Source organism: Limanda limanda, chromosome 7, assembly GCF_963576545.1.
Source record: "Limanda limanda chromosome 7, fLimLim1.1, whole genome shotgun sequence".
NCBI lineage: Eukaryota > Metazoa > Chordata > Actinopteri > Pleuronectiformes > Pleuronectidae > Limanda > Limanda limanda.
In genome coordinates this window covers 19,497,230-19,523,053 of record NC_083642.1, presented here as the reverse complement: position 1 = coordinate 19,523,053, position 25,824 = coordinate 19,497,230, and the positions used below count along the sequence as shown (strand labels likewise).

Genomic DNA, 25,824 nt, shown 5'->3' with positions numbered 1-25,824 from the left:
TCTGTAAATAAGTCGCCAACCTCTGAGCTGCAGCCACCTGTTCTTGCGTTGACTAACTTTGTAGCAAAGTGACGGCTGATGTTGTACTCCCTGAAAACTGCGACAGTTTCTCGGCATATCAGGCATACAGCCTTCGATTGGACTTCAGAGAAAAAGTATTTTGTTGTCGACTCCGTGTTAAACACTCGGCACTAATTGTCCACTTTTTGATTCCTTGATCCTCTCATTTTACAGAAGAGCTCACAGGGCAAAGGGAAAAAGTGAAGGGAGATCATGTGCCTTTTCAAGCCCTATACACCACACTCCCTGGAAAATTTTATTTAGCTGACGCTTTTATCCAAAGCAATTTACAATAAGTGCATTCAACCCCGAGAATTCAAACCCAGAACAAGAATCAAGAAAGTACGATTTCTTCAAAAATAAAGCAAAACTACAAAGTTCTATAGGTACGTGCCGATAAAGTGCTACAAAATTGTAAGTTTAAAAAATTTATTTAATTTATTTGGGCAACATAGACCAACGAGCCATTGGGGGTTTCAACGACTTACCCTTTGATCCCAATGACTCTCGACCCATTGACAATGGAGATGCATGCATGTTTATGGTTTAGCTTCGAGACATAATTTATTGACAAGAATTCTGGATCTTTACCCCTAGATTAAGAAATGTTACCTGTTCTCTTGATTTTGTGGTTTTTATTCTTCCTCAGTTCGGTCATTAGATTTCCTCCTGTCTCATTAAATCACATATCACAGTATATATTTTTAGGTAGGTGATGAAAGCCCAGGAAATTACTTTTCTTCACCAAGTTGAAACTAAACTCTATACAAATCACTGGGCACTTTACATAACACACTGACTGGCACTGAGCATTGTGGTGTGAGATGCTGCCTGATTATTTAGAATCATCAGCTGAACCAATTACTTTCTCCTTTAGCACTGTTGTCCATGGCTGTTTGGAAAGCAGGTCATTGATTCCTTCCTTACAGAATGCTGAGACTGAAAGTGGCAGCGAGGCATTCATGGATTACCTTGGGGAGGAAGATAGAGAGAGAGACACAAACAGAGGGAGAATGAGTGGAATAATGCCTTCTCTTAGTCAGCAGCAGCTGTTACGCCCGTTGAAATATGATCGGCATGCCATGAATATGCAAACAACCAAGCCCTCAGCTGAAGTAATACTGCTGCAGGCCTTTTCAAAGGCTACGCCGACCTCCTTCAGGGGATGCTTGGAATTTTAAGTTCAGAGAACTCAAAAAGAAAAGTCTCATCTATAGTATTGTTGCTGTCATGAAAAGGTTTTCTAGGAAAAAAAAATCATAATTTCTATATATGTAGTATTTTTCCTCCACCCCCCTTTCCTTTACCAGGTTAGTCCCTTTGAGTTTATGATTTGGCATGTTATTAACCAACATCCAAGACTGAGCCATTGATGAATGAGTTTTGTGTAGTTTTTGCAGTCATATTAATTCCATGAATTAACTTTGAGCTCATCTTCAAAATAAAATTTATTGAATCCACATTAAAAAAAAAAAATGTCCTAACCTCTTTCCATCAATGGCTCAAAAACGGTGAAAAACCAAAGCCTAAGTCTGCTCAGCTATGTAGCTTTGATTACTTTTTGATTACTGTTTAATTATGTTATTTGTCGTCATGCTGTTATTTATCTTATTTTTTCAGATCCACTTCTTATTAAAGAAACTATACTTTTAATCTTTATCGTTTCCTACTACTTAGTCTTTTCTCCATAACATGCCTTAACTTGACATAACATCTCCAGAACTACTTTGTAATTAACTCAAAGTATGTATTTATGTTTAGTTCAAGGGGCAGACGTAGCTGTTAGTCATGAAGTATGATATATAATACTGTTTATTAAGTTTCGGAAATAGGAAGGGCGACTGTCTGCATTTAGTAATTTTGTACAATATATGTAAATGTTCAGTCTTTTTTTCTGTAACTCTGCATTTATTGTGTACTCTGTGAATTCAGTGTTTTCACTTTTTGTCTTCATTAAGTTGAACTACTAAACATTCAGTTTTGGCCCACATATCCATTAGCTCATGAACAAGTCAGATGGAAAAACTCTCCTAAAATTACGAGTAATTTCTGTAATAGGATTTAAGGGTTCATATGATCAAAATCAGACATAACTGCTAGCTAGTCAAGTACCTTGGTAGAATTCCCTAAAGAGAGATTTTGAAATAATATAGCAAGAAATGTTGTTGTTTTTTTACCTCCATATCTTAAAAAATTTAAAAGGGGGCCAATTTGAACTTGTTATTGTTTAAAATGACGTATATTCATAGCGCCTGGGAGCAGATGTTACAACAATAATGAATAAAGCACATTGATCATGTGACATTAAAAAGCAATTAGATAACAAAATATACATAAACCTCTTGCTTTAACAAAATTCGCTGTAGTTTTTTGACGTTATTTTAGATGTAGAACTCAAAAGAGCCGTTGCTTTCATAGCTAAAGCTATTCTTCAGTCAAGGTTTTTTTATGACAGGTGATGATGAGATATATCACTCAAATGTTATCTCTCTTTCCCACTTGATTTTTTGATAAATATATTTAAGACATTAAAATGTTTAAATAAGGCCGAAAAAAAATTCTAAGCATCCAAATTTATGTGGGCTTAAACTGTATGCGTTCTGAGGCACTTATTCGGCAGCTTTTTCAACATATTCTCACATTTTGCATAGATTGACTGAAATGAAAAACAATATTTTCACTAAAGGTGATGTATTTATTCTATTTCTTCTTCTCTCTTTAGGATACAAAAAGCAGCAGTACCCAGGACTTGTCACGCAGCCCCCAGAGCCTCAGTGACACCGGCTACTCATCTGACGGCATCTCCAGCTCCCATAGTGAAATTACAGGTCTAATTCAAGAAGAGGAGATGAAACTTAGCGAAAGGGGAATCAGTGGGCGGGGCTCACCGCCAAGTCCCTCTGAAATTACAAAGCTAGAGAGTTCCATGAGGCCTTTGCTGGAGAAGAGTCTCTCTGAAGATAAGGGAGACAGAAGGGGAAGAAAGCACAGAGACAGAGATTTGGATGACAGAGGAAAGCAGCGCCCACGCTCCCTGTCAATCCCACCAGATGCATATGACTCTGACGAGGAATTAGAGGACATAATGGAGGAAGAAGAAGATGGAGGAGACTGGGAGAGTAAACGAAAGGAAGGAAAGGAGGAGAAGAGGGAGAAGAAAAAGAAGGAAAAAGAGGCTGAACCCACAGAAATGACTGATGAGGAGTTCATGCGGAGACAAATAATGGAGATGAGTGCGGATGAAATGAATGAGGAGGAGGAAGAGATGGAGGAAGAGGAGGATGAGGAAGATGAAGGATATGGCTACCAGAAACCCAAGAAAGGCCACCATAAGCAAATCATCTCTGACTCAGGGAAAGAGAAGAGACGCCTTCAGCACCACTCCAGCAGTTTTGAGGAAGAAACTAAGAGCTCTACTGATGTTTACAAAGGCTCATTGGAGGAAGGTGAGGAAGATGTGATGGCATCACAAGGAGGCCTGAGGCGCTTTAAAACCATTGAACTCAATAACACCAATAGCTACAGCAGAGACATGGACCTGAGCAGTGAAAATGATCTGAGCCTTGATCGGGAACCAGAGCTAGAGATGGAGAGCCTGACAGGATCTCCTGAAGAACGTTCTCGTGGTGACTACTCATCCACTCTGCCACCCACTTCATCCTCATATGGCTCTGGCCAGTCTCCTACTTCCATCTCATCAATGGAAGAGGATAGTGACAGTAGCCCCAGTCGGAGACAAAGACTGGAGGAGGCCAAGCAGCAAAGGAAAGCTCGCCACCGCTCCCATGGCCCTCTCCTTCCCACCATTGAAGATTCTTCAGAAGAGGATGAACTGAGAGAGGAGGAAGAACTTCTTAGAGAGCAGGAGAAGATGAGGGAGGTAGAACAACAGAGAATAAGGAGCACAGCACGAAAGACTAAGAGAGATAAGGAAGAGCTGAGGGCTCAGAGGCGCAGAGAGAGGTCCAAGACACCACCTAGCAATCTTTCACCCATTGAAGATGCTTCTCCAACAGAAGAACTTAGACAAGCTGCAGAAATGGAGGAGCTCCATCGCTCCTCTGCTTCTGAGTATTCCCCTCAGAGTTTGGACTCAGAGGCTGAGGGATATGAGTCCAAACTTTACAAATCAGGCAGTGAGTACAACCTCCCCACCTTTATGTCTCTTTACTCACCAGTGGAGAAATCATCAACAACAACAACAACTACCATGGCACCAACCTCAACTTCCAAACCTCTAAAGAGTGCTGAAGAAGTTTATGAGGAGATGATGAGAAAGGCAGAGATGCTGCAAAAACAACAGAAACAACAACAACAACAGCAGCAACAACAAGGACGGCATGGGCAGTACTATGAGGAGGATAGAAATGGACAAGGTTATGATGATGAGTTTGAATATGAACAAGAAGAAACAGGATATGACAATGAGGCAGCAGAGACAGAAACTGATATTTATGAGGAGATCCGGCAAACATCGCAAAACATCACCAAGATGCAGCAGGCCACTGATGAGCAAGTAGAGATTGAAATTGAGAGCTCCTACCCAGACAAACAGCTCCTAGACACAGGCTCAGCCTTTGCTAAGCTGCTGGAGCAGAGCAATGCTCTATTGACCCCAGGCACCAGCCCCACCCAGATCTCTGCTCCTGTCTCCTTTGCTGAAAGTGGAGGACGAATCCCAGATGTTCGAGTAACTCAGCACTTTACTTCAAAGGATGGACACAAAGATAGGATCAAAACCCAAGCAGGAAAGAATGGAATAACCCCCGCAGTGGCTGCCACCACTATTGCAGCTTATGGAGTTTATGCCAGAGATGCAGTAACTATTTCGCAGACTAGTTCATGCCAGACTATGACATCTACTCAGTCTGGAATGCATGTCCGACCCACAGCAGGGCCTGCCACATCCTCAGCTACAGTTTCAAGCGTATGCAGCAAGATTGCAGAGATTACCCAAGCCTACAGTCAAAGAGAGGTGATCACAAGGAGGGTAGGGGATACCAGGGGTGTCCAAGTGCGAGACAGCTCAACATCCTCCACTGAGAGAATTATTGAGCCACGTTCTCCCAAGTATACAACTTATTACAGAAGTACCAGTCCTCCTCTGTCTCCCTCACCACCACCACAGAGTCCCACTCGGTCACCTTCGAGAAGGAATACAGCTGAGTTTTCCACGCAGACATTCAGTTCAGAATTGCGAATGGATTCCGCTGGATCTGGGCCCACATCTCCAGTGATGGCTCAGGGCACCCAAACATCACATCGAGCAGCTTCCCCGCGGCTGTATCGACAGCAGTCTTCCCAAGATGCCCCATATTCCCCACCTCCAAGCCCGGCAAGACCAATGACAGTCAACACTGCAACTTCTCCTCTGTCTTCGCCCACTCGATTTAGCCGCCAATCAACATTTGACACCTACTCCCCTTGCAACAGCCCCCCCGACACGCCACCTTACCAACATTCTCCTGACCGCAGCTTCTACCGAACACAAAGAGTGGAGAAGGTAAATGTGGGAACAAGTATGGTCACCACAACCAGCACTTACACCAGAGGATCAGTGTCAATGGATAACATCTCCCTCTGTCGAATATCTACTGTCCCAGGTACTTCAAGGGTAGAGCAGGGCCATATGATACAAGGTGGAAGTGTTGTGGACCTCAGAACAGCCACCAAACCAGCCCCTATTATCATGACTGACCAAGGAATGGATCTTACTTCATTAGCCACTGAAAGCAGGAAATACCATGGTGGATCAGAGGGTAGCAGACATGCAACAATTGTACAGCCACTGATAATGAACTTGAACACCCAGGAGACCACCACACCAACCACTGTGAGTGTCACTGTGGCTGCTTCAATGTTCATGATCCAGCCTAAACAGCCAACAGTCTATGGTGACCCACATCAAAATCTAATGGATCTGGGCCAGGGCATGGGTTCGGCTGTGTGTCTTTCACAGAACAAACCACAAATTTCACCTCCAACTGACCCATCAATACCAAAAATTGATGCCAAACTGGAAGACCTCAGTATCCAACAGAGAGAGCTACAACTACAACAGGAGAAGCTCCAGAAGCAACAAGAGATCCTTGAGCAGCAGTTGCATCAGCACCATCAGATGCAACAGCATCAGCAACAAGCATCAGCTTTAGCGAGGTACAACCTTACCGGCCAGGTCTCACCATTAATTAAAAAAGACATGCTTGTCAGCCAGACAAGCACAACCTCAGCTGTGGTCAGTGCAGTATCACCAGCCGTTAACGCTGAACTGTATGGCACTGGTCCCATTGAGCTGAAAGGGAAGCCCAGTCCTCCTGGTATGATGTCAGGTGGTAAATCACCACATAGCATGGTAGTACAGATGGATGGAGGACCAGAGCAGGTCAGGGCAGTAACTCAGCTAGTGCAAGTCGAAGAAGGACAGGATGCACTGGAGCAGGCTGGTGGCCAAATTAAACCTGACAACCAACCAGCTTGCTGTGATGTTGTTTACAGACTTCCATTTGGTGGAAGCTGTGTTGGTGTTTCTGAGAAAGATGGCATAAGGCCTCCCTCTGCCCCACCTCTCACCTATGAGTCTGACCAAGAAAGACAACCTGTAAGGTATGATGAGTATCCAATGGATGGACGTAAAGGTTACACATTACCTTTCCCTGGTAAGCTTCAGCCTTCAATGTCTGATACAAATCTAGCTGAAGTTGGGCTACAGTCTTACCAATCCAAACTAGAACAACACCTCCAAGGCACAGGAGAGCTTGCCATAGATTTAACTGCCATGAAACACGGGTATGGAGGGTATATAGGGATGCAGTATGGCTCCTACACAGATTTACGTCACGGAGGAGACATACCAGCCCAAACACTGCCTATAAGGAGATATAATTCATTGTCTAACATTAGTTCAGACTATGGTTACTCTCCTCGTGACATTGCTGACTTCCAAGAAGCAAACCTGGCTCAGTACAGTGCTACCACTGCCAGGGAGATTAGCCGGATGTGTTCAGCACTCAATTCCATTGATCGGTATGGAAGCAGCCCCGATTTGATGCAGTTTGGCACTCTGGGGAGAGGAACTGGGCCTGGGTCCTCCAGACTTGTAGCAGGTCTTGGTATGAGACAAAACATGCTATTTGGACTTGATGGGAAGCCAATATCCCACAGTCAAGCTCTAACCAACCTTATCAATGCCAGACAGGCCAGTCTCAGAGCCATGTACCCTGCTGCTATAAGGTCTTCTGATGGTATGATCTACTCCACCATTCAGACCCCCATTGCTTCTACACTTCCCATTACAACCCAACCTGCATCTGTTCTTCACCCACTTCTGCGTGGGGTCTACAGGCCATATCCCTCTGCCAATATGACACCTGTGCCCTTATCTAGTCTTACCAGACTCCCTATGAGCCCAAGAATTCCTGTATCTGGACAAAATCTAGTCCGTTACCCAGCACCAGGTCTTCTCCAAACAACATCAGCCACTGCCACTACGGCACCACCCGTAGCAGCAGCATTTGCACCAATAGGTGCCCCAGTTTCTGTTTCTACAACTAGTAGCTCTACAGTCCAGGATGAACCAGTTTACCTTGGTAAAGGTGCCACATTGACCTCATCATCAGCAGAAATCAACTCAATAGTAGGAACAGTTGTAATACCAACACAACCGCAGCAGCAGCAGCAGCCAATAAACCTGTCGCAGGCACACCTGAACAGTCAACAACAACAACAACAACAACAACAAGTTACAACTGCTCAGCAGCAACAGCCGCCTCCTCCAGCAGCCCATGCCTATCCTCCCTCAGGTCCTTCACACACCCACGGCTACTCTCAACCTCCACTAGGCCCGTCTGCCCCTTCTGGTGGATTGCCAATTCCAGGGGGTCTTCCTCCCTTTCCTCCACCAGGTGCCATACACAAGGAGGGTGAAACAGAAGCAGAGAGGCTGCATCGGCAGCAGGAGCAGCTTCTACAGATGGAGAGGGAGCGTGTAGAGCTGGAGAAACTCCGGCAACTGCGCCTGCAGGAGGAGCTGGAACGAGAGAGGATTGAGCTAAAGCATCACAGGGAGAAGGAGCAGATGCTGGTGCAGAGAGAGTTACATGATCTGCAGTCCATCAAGGAACAGGTAGAGCGAGAAACAGGCCAAATCAAAAGTTTGAAAGTTAATGTGTTGTTGTTTTGTGGTTGTTTTATTTTGCATTGTTATATGTTGCACTGTTTTTTCTGTTATTGTCGTAATATTACTTGTCTTGTATTTAGGTTTTCCCCATTTTGTGTAAATTAAAATTGCTTTTGTTTATTATTCCAGTACATCGATTTGCTCTGCAAGATGCATTATCACCAAAATAATTGAAAAAAAAACAACTTTGTAGAGTATACAACATATGCATGTCTTTCAATGCATGTACACCACCAGTTCCTCAAAAAAGTACATGTAAGGAACTGTAAGCATTTTATTGGAGGCCTTTTGCCAGTGAAACTATTGAATATCTCTTTAGAGGATGATGTTAAAAATTATGTCATGAGAGAAAATGCCAATGCCTTTTTGGTTGAATACGTTTGCATCCAGCCTGCATTACAAGTATAATTATATTATCTGCATGCTATGTTGTGTATTTTAATGGACGTTACCTGTTATAAAAGTGTGCATGAACATGCCTGGAGTATTTATGTGTAATAGAAACTCATGATGCTCAGATTTAGTTTGTAAAGTGGTTTCACGTTACATTTGTTGGTTTGATTTATTTGCAAAAGCAAAATTGTTCACACTATGTTGTAAACACTCAACCTATATTGAGTTAAAGATTTGAATTTAGTGCTATTCTCAGCTCCTAATAGATTGTGCAGATGTTGTAACAGATGACAGAAGGGCTAACATGACAACTTTCTTCTTTTTTGATAGAACAAGCAGTTGAAAATCTTTCAAGTTAACTCTGTTAAACAGGTGTGGAAGCCGTTCCTAATCAGAATGAACTAGATATGGAATGTCTAATGTGCATCTCATAACAGTATAGGCCAAACCCCTCCTTATTTGCACCAGCCTGTCATTTAAGCAACACTGAAAATGCATTCAATATTTTGAATGAGCATTATGTGACTGACAACCGCAATTACCGGAACATGCTGCTCTTCATATTGTGTTGCGCTTCCATTCTTGATTTTTACAATATATATATATATATATAATTCTTCAACTAACTTGGAACCATTTTCAAAACTAATCCATCAGCAGAAGAATAACTTCATGTCACATTCAGTTTCAGGAGTCTTGTGATTGAGTTTGCATATTTGAAAACTTTTGAAATTTGTCCAAAAGTCAACAACTTTGTCTTCTTTTGTCTTTACTCTCCCTCTATTTCTCTCTTTTTTTTCTCATCATGTCTTTTTCACCATCCCTTTCTTGATCATTGTTCTCCTCTCCTGCTGGTTTCTTCTCAATCCTCTCCTGTGCCATTCTTCTCCATGCTCTCCTGTCTTGCACTTTCACTCTCTGTTTTTGCCCATGTATGCTTCTTCCTTCTCCTCTTTCCACCAATACTTCTTTAGGTTCTGCATCAGCAGCAACAAGAACGTGAGAAACAACTTGTTCTCCAGAGGGTGCAGCTGGCTCAGCAGAAGTCCCAGCTTGACCAGATCCAGTCATTACAGCATCAGCTCCAGCAACAGCTCGAAGAGCAAAAGAGACAGAAAACTGCTGTAGCTCAGGGCATGCCGGTGAGTGGACTCAGAGACTCTAGTAGATGGCCTTTACCCTAAATACTGTGACATCCTTTAGCATTGATGTTGAAGCCTTCAGCTCTCAGGCAGCAGTGGCACAAAATGTTATGGTACAGGAAGTGGGAAAATACAGAAGAGGCATGCTACAAGGGGCTCACAGTAATACTATGTGCCTTCTGCCAGACCTTCTGTAGCTAAACACGTGTGACCCCTTTGCTTGCCTATATCCTGCTAGAATATTTTGTCATTTCCTGTGTGAACATTTTTTAACAGCATAGTATCTAAGGCAAAAACAATGTCAGTTTTTGTCTTCAAGACCACCAACAAATATTCTGAAAACTCTGACACTGAATTAACTGAGCTGGCAAATAAAATGTTGTGTCTGTAAAATAATTCATGCCTAATCTATGAATTTGAATGCACAAAATAATTATATTTATACCTCCTCAAACCTTTTCAGCTATTTGATTCTAAAGAGGCCACATGTGTATTAATATTCATCCAAAGTTTGTGTATAGGTAGACCTGCTTTACAACTAAATAAGACATGGAAATCCTGCTTTACAATATTGGACCATTAACTAAATGTACTTTTTATTAAACAATATTTGTCTGCACTCAGCCAGTTCTTTGTTGGACATTTATGTTTGTACTTAAATGTGGTTGATAGGTGATATGAAGTGCAATCATAGCTTTTCAGTCTCAAATGAATCAGTAAATATTGAGTGGGTGAAACTGTCAACACCTGACAAGGTAAAAACAGCCCCCCACCCCCCTTTTTTTTCTCCAAAGCTGGACATAAACGGACAGACAGGCTTCCGGTCCCTCCCCAACTCCTCATCAGAGATGTGTCTGAGGAGCCAGGAGGAGCACGTGGAGACCAGGAGTAACATGAGGAAGCACAGCTCCATGACCAGGCTGAGCAGGGACAGCCAGGACGTAGATGGCGTGGTCTTCTACGGCTCCCCCCGCAGGATTGTGGACAGCTGTGTGCAGACAGATGATGAGGACGGAGAAGAGAAGTAAAGATTTGTGTGTTAGTGAGGGCAGGGAAAGAGTGTTTCAAACACATAGGTGAATGGGGGTATGTGTAAGTGAATGTGTGGGGGTATTATTGTTATATTAATATGCATTTACTTATTGTGTCTTTATTGTAGGTGATTGTAATTATACAGTGTTCAGTAATAGCAGTACTTAAATAAATATTTTACTGATATAATTTGTTTGTTAACATTTTAAGCAGCATAATTGCTCAAAGTATACTTTCGATCCTTCTCTCTCCATTACAAGGTACATGATGCGTCATCGCACCAGGAGGCGTGGTCGCAGTGTTGACTGCTCCGTCCAGACAGACGATGATGAGGACAAAGCTGAGTCGGAACACCCGGTCCGTCGAAGACGTTCCCGTTTCTCCCGGCACTCGGAGTCCAATGCTACTGGCAGTAGCACCGCTGCCTCAAACAGTACATCCAGTACAACCGACACACCCAAGATGGTGTCCTCCAGCATCGCTGTCCAGACCATGAGGGAAATGTCTTGCCAGACAGAAGTAGAGCACCTAGGGAGAGTCTCCCCAGCAATCCATGTGACAGTACCAGACCCAAATAAAGTAGAGATTGTGCACTATATCTCTGGACCTGAGCGAACCCAAAAAGGACAGTCTCTAGCATGCCAAACTGACCCAGAAGCCCAGTCCCAGGGTGTTGTAGCTCCACAGCTCAGTGTACCAACCACAGTCAGTCCATATTCTTCCTCTACCAGTACCGGGACACAACAATCCAGTTCTGCGGACCTTCTAGCCCAGCAGCGCCAGCAGCAGCACATTGCAGCAAACGCAGCCAAGTTTGAGCGGCGTCGCCCTGACCCACTCGACATCAACTACCAGCCTCACAACCACCTCCACAACGAGTCCATCTCCAGCATCATTCGGCAGCAGCAGACAGTCCCCAAAACTCCACAAGTCCTCTACTCTCCTGTCTCCCCAGTGTCCCCTCACCGCTCACTGGAGACTTCTCTCTCCAGTGAGCGGCTGAACAAGGCCCATGTCACACCTCAGCAAAAGTCCTACACAGCCGAGTCTCCCCAGCGCCACCCATCTGTGCCCCGACCCATCAAGAGCACCCAAAGGTCCATGTCAGACCCTAAGTCCCTCAGCCCCACCACAGACGAACACACCAAAGTCAGGCTGAACCTGTATCAACAACAAGCACTCCAGAGCCAGGTAAAGTCACTCAAGCCGAGCTGATACTAGCACACGTTAAAAGGTCAAATTTGAACCAGTTCTGAGAGAGAAAGAGACGTGACCTTTGCAAGACATAAAGTTTCCTTTGATCTAGGAAGACTGAAATCAAAGGATTCATGGTCCATGTATGTCCGCGCTACAGAACATCGTGTTTTAATGGCGTGTAATCAAATTTTGACGCCACGCCACGGTCACACCGTGTGATTAAAAAAAAATCCGTCAGTCAGTTTTTATCTCCATCTTGTTGTGATGACACTCATCTCAATTTGAAGTTGATCCGATGAAAACCCTGGTACAAGTGTATCAAAGAAAAAATGTGGAATATGGCCAAAATGGCCACTAAATACAAAATATCAGGCTTTCTGTTTTGTTTTTACCATTGCACCCAGAGACTTTTTTGTTTGTTTGGTCATGATACACCTGTATATCGATTTTTGTGAAGATAGGTCAATGGGAACACCTTCCGGGGGTCTCGGGGGGTCTCAGGGGGCACCGTTGAGCCATTTTGCGACGCCCATTAAAAATTCCTTCAGAATACGTAAATTTTCACCACTTTCTAACTTTCTGCAAATTTTGGTAAGAAGTTGAGCATGTTAAAGCCCTCAAAAAGCCAATTCATTTGCCTGAATAATAATAATAATAATAATAATAATAATAATCCTTACAATTTCAATAGGGTCTCACCAGACACCTTTGATGTCTGTGCTCGGGCCCTAATAATAGATGCTATTAAGATGTTTTCAGAGCAAAAGTCTAAAAGATAGATAAACAGTGGAGGTAAGGATTTCATAAGAAAGAAAATTCAATGAAGCATATGACATGTTATCAGCTAGTCAGTTTATTGTTGCATTGGCTGTTTACTGCTAATGAACACATACCACATGTATCTTAAACCTTTCACAAAGACACACAAAGAGCAATCAAAATGTTTTTGCCAGTTTCAGGCAGTCACAGTTGAAATTTTTTCACCCAGTATCCATGTTGTTTAAATAGCTATTGCACCTCTCTCTGCCTGTGGTTGGTCTTAAAATGAGGTGGGGTCTGGGGAACTGTCAGCTGTCTTGGGGCAGTGTATATTGATTGCACTGTTGGCCAACAAACTGTCAGTCTGAAGTCAGTGGTGTAGTATTTCACTGGCACATTATCAAGATAGAAATATGCAACGACATAGGCAGGTGCATATTACTATCGCTGTCTGCTTGTTACACACACAGATGCCCTGCTTGTGCCTTTTCACTTTGCACATGACCAGATCGGTTTCCTCTATAAGGAAGCATAATATTGGCAAATCTGCCCTTAGAATACACGCACCTGGCTTTTAAAGGGAATGTGAGATGACATGATTTATTACAAATTACACCCAAAACCCGTCCACAATTAATTAAGAGACTACGTACATGTCTTGCTGCACCCACTTTTTCCACCAAGAAACTTGAAAAGGTTGTTTTGGACACCTTAAAATTGACTTTACATGCTTAGATTGTGGTCTGTAAAATCATCTATAAGCTGTCTTCAATGTAAAATGACAGGCCTTAAAGCTTAGCTAAAAATGTTTGTATCTGATCAATTTGGTAGATTTGTGATACTGTGTCTATGATTTCAACCTTTATGTTTACTTTAACTGGAAAAAAAAGTTTACAGTAAAAACTCATCATCACAATTACCACTGATATTTAGCACATCTTTGTCATGTGCTTTGGAGTTGTGAGGGAACCGAGGCATCTCTACAAATACAGATCAGGTTGGATGTTTTGCGTTCTTTACATTTCTTCTATCCAGAGTGGTAATTCATCTTCAGTTCTCAAAATCAACAGCGTACATTCGATGTTACAAATATACAAAAAACTAATATTGGATAAAAAAAAATCTGAATAATAACCTGTACATTGAACAGATGGGGCTCAGCATAAATTCACATAGTCATTATATTTGCTCTAGAAAATAGCAGGAGTCACTTTAATGTTGTTCAGTGGAGTCAAAACTTGCCAAAGGCTTAAATACTGAACAGCTTCTATGTGACTTTGATTGAAACGATTCCTTTCTCTCCCATTTCCCCTGGGTTTTTTTTTCATTTTGTGGGAGCCATGAATGTTTTATGTGAATCCTGTGATGACTGATTCCCTTTGTTATGGAATTTTTCATATTTTATGATGTTTTCTTAGTTATTTAGGGCAAACACTGTCGAAGTCCACCCCATTCCTAATTTGAAAGAAATGCCATCTAACGTGCTGAAACAAGAGCTCCATTCAAAAACAAATACAAAGTAGAATCTACTGTTGAGCTTTATTGAGTATTAATTGTAGAAATGTCTGTCCCACAAAATAACTACATTTCGTAATTCAACTAGGTAGACAGCGAATGTTTCATCCTGTTAATATCACTTCCTGTAGCTTCATGACAGTTCAGTCTGATGCTAGCTCAGGTTTTTAATCTAATTAAAAAAAAGCTCATTATTGTTTGGAGAAATTAATACATTATAATTATAATAATCTTATCTGACCTTTAGTACAAAACTGAGGTTGAAAAGTATATTGCACTAGGCAGCTAATTATCACTTTAAACATTGTATAATCAAATGTAAAATGTTGTCAAAATGAGTTTTTAAAGGTGGAATAAGCATATCCACCTGATTGGACTCATTAGATAGAACAAACACCATAAGTATTAAAAATCGGTGTCTATAATAAAACAAATGAAGAGACCATTCAAATTAAATTAAGTCAAAAAAATCTTTCTGTTAAGAGTGTTTTAAGAAAAGCTTTAAAAATTGATATTGACTCACGACAGCCTCACCTCCTCCTTTGTGCAACACTTTTGTTCTCTGCAGTCAGTTCTGTCAAAGAGACTTTTCTGTAATTAAACAGTTTTTTTTAAGACAAATGTTCCCAGTGCTTGTAAGATGAATTGCCAATGCATTGGATTTGAGTCAACCGATTAATAAGTGTCACGGTCCACCTTCTCCTATCAATATTGAGTCATAGTCGTTATATGAATGCTGTGATAAATAACCCCTTTGATTGTATAGATTTTTTAGACTCTACAGTATTTTCTCCTCTAAAGCTGTGGATAGCTGGGGTATGTTTTCACTACCCACCTGCTCAGAGCATATGATTAATAAGTTCCTATGGGCTTTTTTCTTTAACATGTCACCGCCTCCACACACACACACGATGAAATAATAAACAACACACAACACATTGTGAGATCTATTTACAAATCCCCAAATGTTTGGTAGAGGAATGAAAGCTACGGTGTTTAGACATAAAAACAATTATGGAATCTCATTCATTCTGACGCACATCTCAGTGCTTGGCTGGTTTGAAGAGTAGAATAGGAAGCCCATGCATATTCTGTTTTTTATTAGCTATATATATATTTACACACACACTCACACGCGTCTCTCTATAGTTGTGAGGACACTCATTGACTTAATGCATTCCTTAGCCCCTTACCCTAACCTTAACCATCACAACTAAATGACTAACCCTAAACCTAACCCTTATCCTAACCTAAACCTTGAGCCATGTTTAAAAAACTGAATAAAAAAATACAAAATCTTTAAAACACCTATAAAATAAAACGTTTTCTAAATTATTAAAATGTTTTGGATATACTTGATATGTTAACTGCACCACAGCTGTCACTAATTTGAATGTTTTTGTATTTTTTGTCTTCTAACACAAATTCCACCTTTGTTTCCTGTCGTCCTTGTCTCTGTGTCTATGTTTGTCTTATTTGTCTCCCTTGTATATCCCTGTCGTTGCGTCCTCTCCTTGTCTCTTATGTTTCTTGACCTTTACCTCTTTTTGAGTTTTCCTCTCTCCTCTTCCTCCTGTTTTGTTCATCTCATCGCCCTCACTGCTATCCCTTTTAAATTATCTTCCTCTTTAATATTTCCTTTTCTTTATCCCTATTTATTTCCTCTTTTACCTTACCTCTTGCCTATATCCCTCTTCATTCCTTTCTGGTCTATTTTCCATCTTCCCTTTCTGTTCCTCTCTATATTCGCTATACTTTGTTATCTTTTTCTCTTTTCCTTCTTTCATTCTCTTTAATAATTTCCTTGTACCCTCCAACAATGTCTGTTCATCTCACATTTTCATTTGGTTTCCACAAATATCTTATCTTTACCATTTTCCTGTCTCGTATCCCTCTCCATATAACTTATTCACTGTCATCACATTATCACTCTTATGTTCTTCGGTTTTACATCTCCAATCCTTTTCTTTCCATGCTTCTTTGTCTGCTCTCCCATTGCTCCCTTCCTGTCTCTCTCTCTCTCTCTCCAGCTGGCAGCCCTACAGCAGAGCTCACTTCTTCGAAAGGTCAAGCGAACCCTGCCCAGTCCTCCTCCAGAGGAGACTACTGCAGCCGCTCATCTGCCCATGATGACACCCGCCCTTCAACAGGTCTACCTGCCCTCCGTGCCCAGCCACAAGCCAAGCTCCAGGTCTGGTCTGGCAGCTAAAGCCAGCCTCCTCAAAGACCTCACCCACGAGCTGAAGGCCGTGGAGCAAGAGTCGACCAAGCTCAGAAAGCAGCAAGCTGAACTGGAGGAAGAAGAGAAGGAGATTGACGCTAAACTGAGATACCTTGAGCTGGGGATCCACCAAAGGAAAGAGACACTGGTCAAAGAGAGGGAGAGGAGAGATATTGCTTACCTTAGGTGTATGGGGGACACAAGGGACTATATGTCTGATAGTGAGTTGAATAACCTACGTTTTGCGGCTGCAGCTGCATCACATGAGACCAATGGACTCTTGACGAGGCCAAGCACTGCCCCTCTCAGCCAGTTCACCGGCGATCTGAACACAGCAGCCCAGTACCCACCCACCTCGTCCTTCCTCTCTTGTCAGTACCCCCAGAGCCAACCTGCAGCACCTTCTCAACAATCAAATGTGTCATACCAGTCCTCAACATTCAACCAGCCTCCCTATCCAACAGTGTCCCAGTCCCAGGCACTGCCACAACCCACACCCCTCCAGAGCCACATTCCTCCTCTAGGACCATCATACCAATCTCAAACCTCCTATTCTTCCCACACCTATCCCCAAGCTCAGCCCCCTTACCCCCAGACAGACATGGGGATTCCAGCTGCACCTCAGCCACAGCCTGGGCAGACAGGTTTTGGGCCTGCACCACCTGGTCAGCCTCCATACCCCACCCACAGCTCACCTTATCCCAGCGCTTTGTCCTACCCCAGCCAGACTCCATACCCTGGGCAGCCCCAAGCTGATATCCTGACAGTCCATCCTGGAAGGCCCAGGCAGACTTCACTTGCGGATTTGGAGCATAAGATGCCCACCAACTACGAGACGATCAGCAACCCCACGGTCGTGGTCACCACCACGGCCCAGGATGCTACCTATTCCAATGCAGCCCCCTCTTATGGTCAGTACACTGGAACCACAACCATGGCCAGCTCATATGGGCCTTATGGCTCAGCACCAGTGTCCAGTAGCTACGGTGGGTACTCTACCATGCCACCAAGCACTTATGGGCCATATACTTCAACACCAGCTAGTTCATATGGCCAGTACACCACAACCACTGCTAATACTTATGGCTACACTACCACCACAGCCAGTTCGTATGGACAGTACACTTCTACAGTTTCCAATGCTTATGGGCACTCTGTAGATAATCCCTCAACCTACAACACAGTAGATGGGATGTACGGGGCTCCTGGCTTAGAACAAAACATGCCAAGAAACTACATGATGATCGATGATGTAAGTGAGCTGACGGCAAAAGACGGGCTGGGCACGACGACAGTGGACATGATGCATCATGGCGGAAGTGGGCGTTACCCGGGCGACATCCACAGCCACAGCAGCACCATTGGCAGCACGACGCGTGGGGGAACTAGCAGCTCCTCGTACGGCAGGGCACCAGAGGAGGAAGCAACGATGCAGGAAGAACTGTACGACCACCACGGCAGGGGTAAGAGCAGCTACAGGCACGGACCTCTAGGGGGCAGCAGCAGCAGCGTGAACGCTAGCATGGGTGGGGGATCGCCCTATTACTATGACTTCGACTACAAACATGGCAGCATCCGCTCCGGGGTACAGAAACCTTCACCATCCTCTAGAAGCCTTCTGGCTCCTGCTGTCATGTCCTCCAAGCGCAGCAAGCACAGAAAGCTGGGGAGTATTGAGCAAAAATTCTCCAAGTTTTCCCCCATTGAGGAGGCGCGGGATGTGGAGGCAGACCTGGCCTCCTATTCCTCAACGACAGGTGGGGCTTACCCCTCTTCCCACATTCGAGGGCGCCAGCTGATCGAGGATTACGGCTTTAAGAAGGTTCCTTACGAGGCCGGCAGTGGCACCAGTCATGGTACTCGGTACTATGGTTCTATGGGTGAGGAGGACGATCGGATTTACTACAACTCCACTGGCCGATCCCGTTCCACCGGCTATGGCATGGACAAGATCTCAGCCAGGGACTACTCTGGGTATCGCAGTCGATCCTATGAGAGGGACGATCGCTCCTACCGATCCAGCTACAGCCAGGGGCGCCAACCAACCAGGCAGTTCTCTGAAGAGGAGAGTCCCCTGGGCAGATTCATTCGTTCTGGTCGATCCTCAAGCTTAGGTCCCGACCCGAACGACAGCCGCAGCAGTAGATATCATTACTATTATGGCCAATATGGTTCCAGCCACTCGCTTCCAGATGTACAAGACCACATACCGGACCTTCCTCGGACACATGTCTACAAATCGGATGATACGTACATTATAGACGATTATCATTGCGCTGTGTCAGACAGCGAAGGTAATTGTGGGAGCTGAATGCCAATGCAGTCTCACTACCTACTGCCCCCACCGTTTATCTTAACGTCCCCCACCCACCCAGAGGCTAGGTTTAGAAAGAAAGAAAAACAGAGACAGAGTTAGCCGTTGCATGCTGATGTATTCTTCTTCCTGAGTCACTTGGATCTCTCTTATGAGTGGACTGCTGTCTGTCTGTCTGCCTGCCTGTCCCATACTTCCGCCTGTTCGTCCAGTCGTCTGTCTGTCCAATACTCGCATGGTTCTTCGGCGTAGTCGTTTACTTCATTCACTACACTCTGATTCACTTGAAAGGTCTTCTTTGCACGACACAGATGCATTGTGTTTCTTTACAGGGTTTTGTATTAGTGATGTCTATGATATTTATATTTTGTTTACATGTGTTTTTATTTAAGTGTATTCTTCGTCTACACTGCAAAACTGTCCCTCAGAATCACTTGCATTTTTGTGCTTTATTTGCAAAGTGGGCCAGTATTAATTTCTCACTGTAATAATTGAACCATACTCATACACAATCAAAAATATTAACGGAAAGGAGAGGAAGATTGTTCTTTGGCAGCAAAAACAGCTGCCAAAAGGGACAGTTTTGCAGTGATTGTTTTATTCTGTTTATATTGTCTTGTAATGTGTGAAGGCAATGTGAAGTGTATTCTGCATGGATGTCAATTTTTTATTTTTATTTTCTGCCTTTCTTTCTGTCTCTTCTCTCTCCTATTCTTTTGCATGCGGTTGGTCTTCTTCCTGCCTCCTTCCTTCTCACAGTCTGCATGCCGCTGTCGCCAAACGACATGGAGATTGACTGTGATCTGCTCTCGGTTTCCAAAGCCTACCATCTTGGCCAAGAAGAAACCGACTGGTTTGAGAAGCCACGCTCCAGTTCTCGACACTACGGAAGCAGCCACTCGACTGGGAGAAGCCGGCACAACGTCAAACACACCTACCACGATTATGATGAGCCTCCTGAGGAGGACCTGTGGCCCCAGGATGAGTATGGCCATGGCGGTCGACACTCTACATCCCGTGACCAACGGCCTCAAGGCAGCTCAAGTCGACACTCGTCCTCTTCACGTCATTCAGATGAGCCAAGGTCTTCAAGGTCAACTAAGGGGCACCCCAAAGACCCGTCAATGAGACATGAGCCTGCAGGTCGTTCGTCATCTACAGGAAGGCGTGGCGAGTCAAGGTCCGGGGGGTACCACTCTTCAGAATACTCGCGGGATCCGTCTGGACACCATCACGGCCAGCGATCCTCCAGACAGGGAGACCCCCACAGATCTTCACGCAGCAAGTCCCAGCCGCCAGGGGACATGCAGGGCCAACCACCAGGTACATATATGGCACCTTCACACCTGACATACAGTAGCATTATGTGAAGATTATTTGAAATTTCAAAGTAGACAAATTACTAAATTTCCCCTAAAAAAATCATTTGCTCACTCAGTTTTATGAACTGTATTAGATCTCATTCACATTCTCACAAGAGTAGGCGCTCTGGCATCTGTCCAGAATGAGTAGTGGTGTCAAACTGTGTTCATTTAAAACAAATTATAAGTCTCTGGCCTGCCATATAACAGACATATTTCTAATTTACATTTCTCTTTTAATAAACTGTTTGTCAGTTATGAAATGACAATTCTAAAAATGTATCCCTATGACTTACACTATGTTTTCTTAACCATGGTAAGCTCTAAAATTTTACAGGACCAATAATAAATTGTGATCCTTGTATAAGATCCCCGTTGATTTCCTATTTAGGTCTAAGGCAGAAAAACTTAATATCCCTTGCTGTTCCGACGAGTTTGACGCTCTTTTACAATCAGCTGTCCCCTCAGGGATCAACAGTTTTTAATTAACTTTACCAAGCGTAACTTTTCAAAGAAAATGTTTTCTCCCTGGGCACCACTGTGGCTGTGTTTTTGGGATTGAGCTCATTAAATCGTTGGTTTGATCTTTGCTTATGACATTTGTTGCACGTCATTCTGTCTTTCAGTCTTACTTCTACTATCAATTCTATCATACATAATCTAGTAAAATGGAAATGTCATTATAATAACAAGTAATCTTTACTGTAAAAAACAGTAGTTTACTGTAGTTCTTTAATCAAATTATTAAACAGAGCAGATCAAAACAGAGGTGCTCTGGTTGGCAGAAATAATCTGACTGGACAGATATAAATCTGCAGGGTTCAGGTTTTTTTTAACGTTCCATTTCGTTTCAATAGTGTCTATGTAGGTAGAATTTGTTGTCCTGTTTTGTGCATCACCTAGTTTTTGTAGTAATACACCTTTAGGAAAATGAGTAGAACATTTTTTGATTAAATGTAAAACATTCTATTGACCCCTCCTCCACTCAGGCTCCTCCAGGTCTGGCAGCAGCTCTGCCCGGGCTCAGGGCCCCGCAGGCGGATCTACAGGATCAGGGCGACAGGGCGGTCATGGCTCCCAGACAGATGTGGGACAAGGACAGAGGGCCCAGCTCCAACAACAAGCCCAGACATCAGCGGCCAGGCCAGGGCAGCCCGGTTCCGCAGCAACCACTGGCCCTATGCAGCAGACCCAAACACAGGGTCAAGGCATGGGCATGGGCATGGGGCAGGGCCAGGTCAAGCCAGGGCAGATGGGTCCAGCAGGTGGACCCATGGGTCAGGCCAGGCAGACGGGTCCGGCAGGAACCACGCCAGTTACCATGGTGAGTTTATAGAGGGAGGACTTTGCAGCAGTTGCTTCTATTTGATGGGATAAAAAGAAGTAAAGGACATGTATGGTGATCATGCAAATGATGAGGTTATTTTTTGTCTGAACAAAAATAAAGACATATAACTATACGCATAGTTTAATGCAGTTTACTAGCATATCTGGAAAATATTGAGCTGCCATTAATGAAGTGTTGTCTTGAAGATCTAATGTGCCACAGATGACAGTTATATTACTCTAACATGCACCTATTCGTCTCTATGGAGCTCAGAAAGGACCTTTTTAGTTTTGTTTATTTATTTTTTGTCTATGAAACCTTGCTTTCTAATCTTGAGATAACAAAATAAGTATTTCATGATAGTGATAACAATATTTTGTTATCTGATTAAAATATTAATCCTCAATCATCTTGTCTTAGCAAACCAAGTTTTCAACCATTTTTACCCTCAGCACTCCCTCAATGATCCTAAATATATAGAAGCTGGTCCATCTCCTCCCAGTTGAGTTGGTTCATTTGAATTCTGCTGTGCCACTGTCGGCTCTGCAGCTCTTATCTAACACTATGATTAACACAGAGGCAGCTGATAACTCAATGTAGCTGATTCACTGTCTGCTTGACAACTCAAGAAACCCTGCAAAAATCTATTCCACCCTGCATTTACTCCATAATCATAAATCCATATAAATCTTTTTGCTATTTCTATTTCAACAATTGTGCAGTTTCAATGATTCTCTGGCTGAAATTATTCTGGCTCAAGAAAACATATGACTGCTTTGCCAATGAAGTTCACAAAGCAACTGTCACCATGTCGATTAAGAATATCCCCAAATTATTCATAATATGCTTTCACTGCTGAAAGGCATCAGTGATTTCCATATAGCTGCATTGTTGTTCTATCAGTGGGAAAGCAAATGAAATAATTATTATGGTCTGATATCAATTTATGGAGAAACTTGAAATGATTCTGAAAACTCGTCTGTGGAGCAGCTCCGACGGGAAGCCATAAACACTAAATGTAATTTGTCACATGGTTATTATTCAGTCTGCAAACTCATTCACTTACACCCTCATGTTGGGTCCATTGTGAAATGAAAAGCATTGATTGAGTGGCTGTAAATAATGAAATGCTGTTTATGCTGTACTGCGCATCATAATGCATCACTGCTGTTTTTTCTGCAGCTAAACTAGTCAGTAGGAAACAAATAAAGAATTATACTGTATGAGATTAATTGGCAGCAGTCCAGCGTCTGTCAAATCAACTTTTTTTTAGGATGGCTGTGACGCACAGAGCTTTACATAGAACAGAAGACACCAAGTAAATACATAGAGCTAAGAGAAATGGACCATATTTCCTGTGCCGGTGGTAATAACTGTTGTACTGATGGGTATCAGAAAAGGTCTGGTTTCTTTTCTGAAGCTTTTCTCCGTTAGTGCAGCAGCCACTGTAATTTAGTCTCACATTGAAGTTCTCATATTAAGTGTGTGCTGCACTCGTTTGACTGACTAAATGGCTGAGGGTTTTTGGGACAATATAACAGCAGTGATGAAAAAAGAAAAGAAAGAGTCCAGAGTAGCAGAGGTAATAACAAAACTAAACAAATAAGCTATCCCAAGGTATTCAGCTTATAAACATTCAAATTAAATCAGTTCACCAGAACATTTCTGGATTCCATGTGATATATTTTTTAAAACTCATTATGAAAAAGGCAAGACAGAAGAGAACATGATTCATTCTCAATTCACACAACCTCAGAGATGATTAAACCAACGTCAAGGGCCACAGGAAAGATTCCTCCTGTTCAACCTTTGACCCCTTGTTAAGTTTGCTGTAACAGAAGAGTCCGTGCCTTAAAGGTTCAGTGTGCAGTATTTGCTATTTAACCTTGTTTCAATCTTCATGTCCCTGAAACATTATTCAAAATAGAAATGACATGAGCATCTCAAAGCTGCAAAAATACCCAGATATTGTAAAACTTGTCTCTCTTCAAATGCAGTTTGAATCCAGCCAAGATTTGTCATGTTGAGTAGTTTATTAAGAAGTATTTACACCACAGGGGCACTTCAGTGGACAATCCGAATTCAGCTGGGGCAGGTGCCCCCCGGCCTTTTCTCTGGATCCTGCTTCAGCAGCTTTGTGGATTTGTCTCTCTTCCTTTAATTTTTTCATTTCTTTAATTACTGTGAAAACAGGGTAAGATGTGTCTGTTTGTAAAAGCTGAAGACCCAAGACACACACAAGGTTTTAACGTTCCTGCTGTTTCATTCAATACTTTCTCTGTCTCTCCCTCTCTCTCTGCAGGCCAAGATCGACACTCCTCCCGTAACAGCTATTGGAGCAAAGGCAGCACCTGTCATGGCTTCAAAAGCAGCTCAGCCCCCACTGACAGGCATAGGTACAGTACATTCAACACACACACACACCATTCCCACGTCTTGCCAGCTGCAGCCCACTGTGTCTGTATTACAGTGGCTATGAATATAATCTGAGGTTTTGCAGAATTGTCATACATCAACTTATTTTGTGAGTGGGTTGCACAGTGAGGAACATCACAAGGTACTCATTCCTGTAGTGAAATCCCATAGTCAGCTGTTAAGGTCAGGTTCATTGGTTGTAAGTAGCCCATCTGCAACTAAGGACTTAAACCTAGTACGTTTTTTCTTGAACAGCTAAAGAGCAGGAGCTCAAATGAGTCTTAGGTCAGAAGGTTACAACAGCACATCTGTGCACACAATGTGGCAACTAAACTCCTCAGGAAGATCTAAGAGGAGGAGCCCTCATGAGTAAATATTTAAATACAGGAACAGGCTGGTTGGAAGTAGTTGAATCTTCAGACCCAGCTGACAAGACCTTGTTTCTACTTCCCACATTCTTATATTTACAAGAAGTCTGTGGAACCTGTAATGAATTCATAGATGAGCAGTGAGCACTTGAGAAAGATGTCCTCATAGAAACTCTATGCCAGTTAGCGTCACCTGCACAGATGCTGAGTCCCCCCTTGTTTCCCCTTCTCTGTTTCTCTGTCCAGGCTCCAAGGCAGGTCCTAGACCAGGAGGAATTGGCAGTGCAGCAGCAGGTCAGCCTGGCATGGAGGGAGACAGCATGTTGTCCAAGATCCTGCCAGGAAACGCCGCTGAGCAGGCCGGCAAACTGGGAGACGGTACGACACACAAAAAAAACTCTAAACAGCTGGTTTGTTCTTGATATCATGAAAGAGCTCAGTGTTGATGAACAGCTAGCAACTACTATGATTAATCACCATCATGTAATTTGTATAATATTAGTTGTTAATTGTGTTTCTCTAACCATATTTACCTTATTCAAATTAAAGAGATAATTGGATTGGAATACAGAGCAAAGATCTAAGGGGCCCCCAGGTCATGGGGCCCCCTGGACCCTGGTTTGTAGTGTTGTGTGTAGGAAACTTAATCTAACGACCACAAAGAGATGAAAATGACCACAAAGACAAACTTCAAACTGGCTGAATGACAAAATGCACCAGCGTTTAAGTAGCAGGTTCCCAGTTCGACTCCCGGCTGTGTCATTCCCCTGCTCTCTCTCACCTGGTGTCTAGTGTCTCATTCACAGTACTGTCAATATAAAGGCTTTAAATGCCCAAAACAAACAGAATTACTTGTCTGGAAACTTCCAGCCCTCAGAGTTACTGTAACACTGAATTGGAGAGTTCTGCTTCTGTGCCCTAATGATCCTGAAATGGTCTGTCTGCAATAAGATATATTATTTAAATCCAACGTACCATTCCACTCATGTAGGCAACAGCTTACAATTAGCTACATTTTTTTGCTGTTGACTACCTTCCTAAATTGATTTGAGGGTTGTTGGTTTTGTTTGTGTGATTATTTTTTAGGAGATTACTCACTCGACATCTTTGTAAATGACAAAACCTCAACAAACTTTTTGAGTTTAAGGTTTGAAGGAATGAATGAAAAACTACAAACGGACTCAAATGACAACTGTAAGATGCAAACAGACTTTCTGAGAGAAGAGAGTGAGGCTAAAAGGAGACACAAAGCAGCTACAGAGAGATGCAAATGGAGATGCACGACCACAAAGAATTTAAAAATGATTTCCATGCCTATGTGATAGTATGAACATTACAAAACCAAATGTATTAATAGAGCCTCTTAAGTGTCTATCAAACTGCAAACATGACACATCCTACAATTTAATTTAGAAGGATAAATTCAACTCAACTCAAATACACACAGAGTTTCTCTACACTCCTCGTCCGTCTTAACACCTTTTCTTGTCCTCTTTCCTCCAGCTATCTCCGGTTTCGGCAAGAAGTTCACCTCTTTATTCTGA

The 25,824-nt window shown here is 42.9% G+C and overlaps 1 protein-coding gene across 1 annotated transcript in view; it reads left to right on the top strand.

Annotated features, from left to right (window-relative positions):
* The window catches only part of bsna (bassoon presynaptic cytomatrix protein a), a 94,569-nt gene extending 68,745 nt beyond the window's left edge, over positions 1 to 25,824 (top strand). Inside the window, exons 6-16 of the mRNA XM_061075371.1 lie at positions 2,783 to 8,182; positions 8,960 to 9,001; positions 9,604 to 9,771; positions 10,566 to 10,795; positions 11,064 to 11,994; positions 16,305 to 18,789; positions 19,632 to 20,132; positions 21,160 to 21,494; positions 23,800 to 23,893; positions 24,527 to 24,658; positions 25,784 to 25,824. Of these exons, the coding sequence (XP_060931354.1) occupies positions 2,783 to 8,182; positions 8,960 to 9,001; positions 9,604 to 9,771; positions 10,566 to 10,795; positions 11,064 to 11,994; positions 16,305 to 18,789; positions 19,632 to 20,132; positions 21,160 to 21,494; positions 23,800 to 23,893; positions 24,527 to 24,658; positions 25,784 to 25,824 (10,359 nt within the window). The remainder of the gene's footprint in view (positions 1 to 2,782; positions 8,183 to 8,959; positions 9,002 to 9,603; positions 9,772 to 10,565; positions 10,796 to 11,063; positions 11,995 to 16,304; positions 18,790 to 19,631; positions 20,133 to 21,159; positions 21,495 to 23,799; positions 23,894 to 24,526; positions 24,659 to 25,783) is intronic.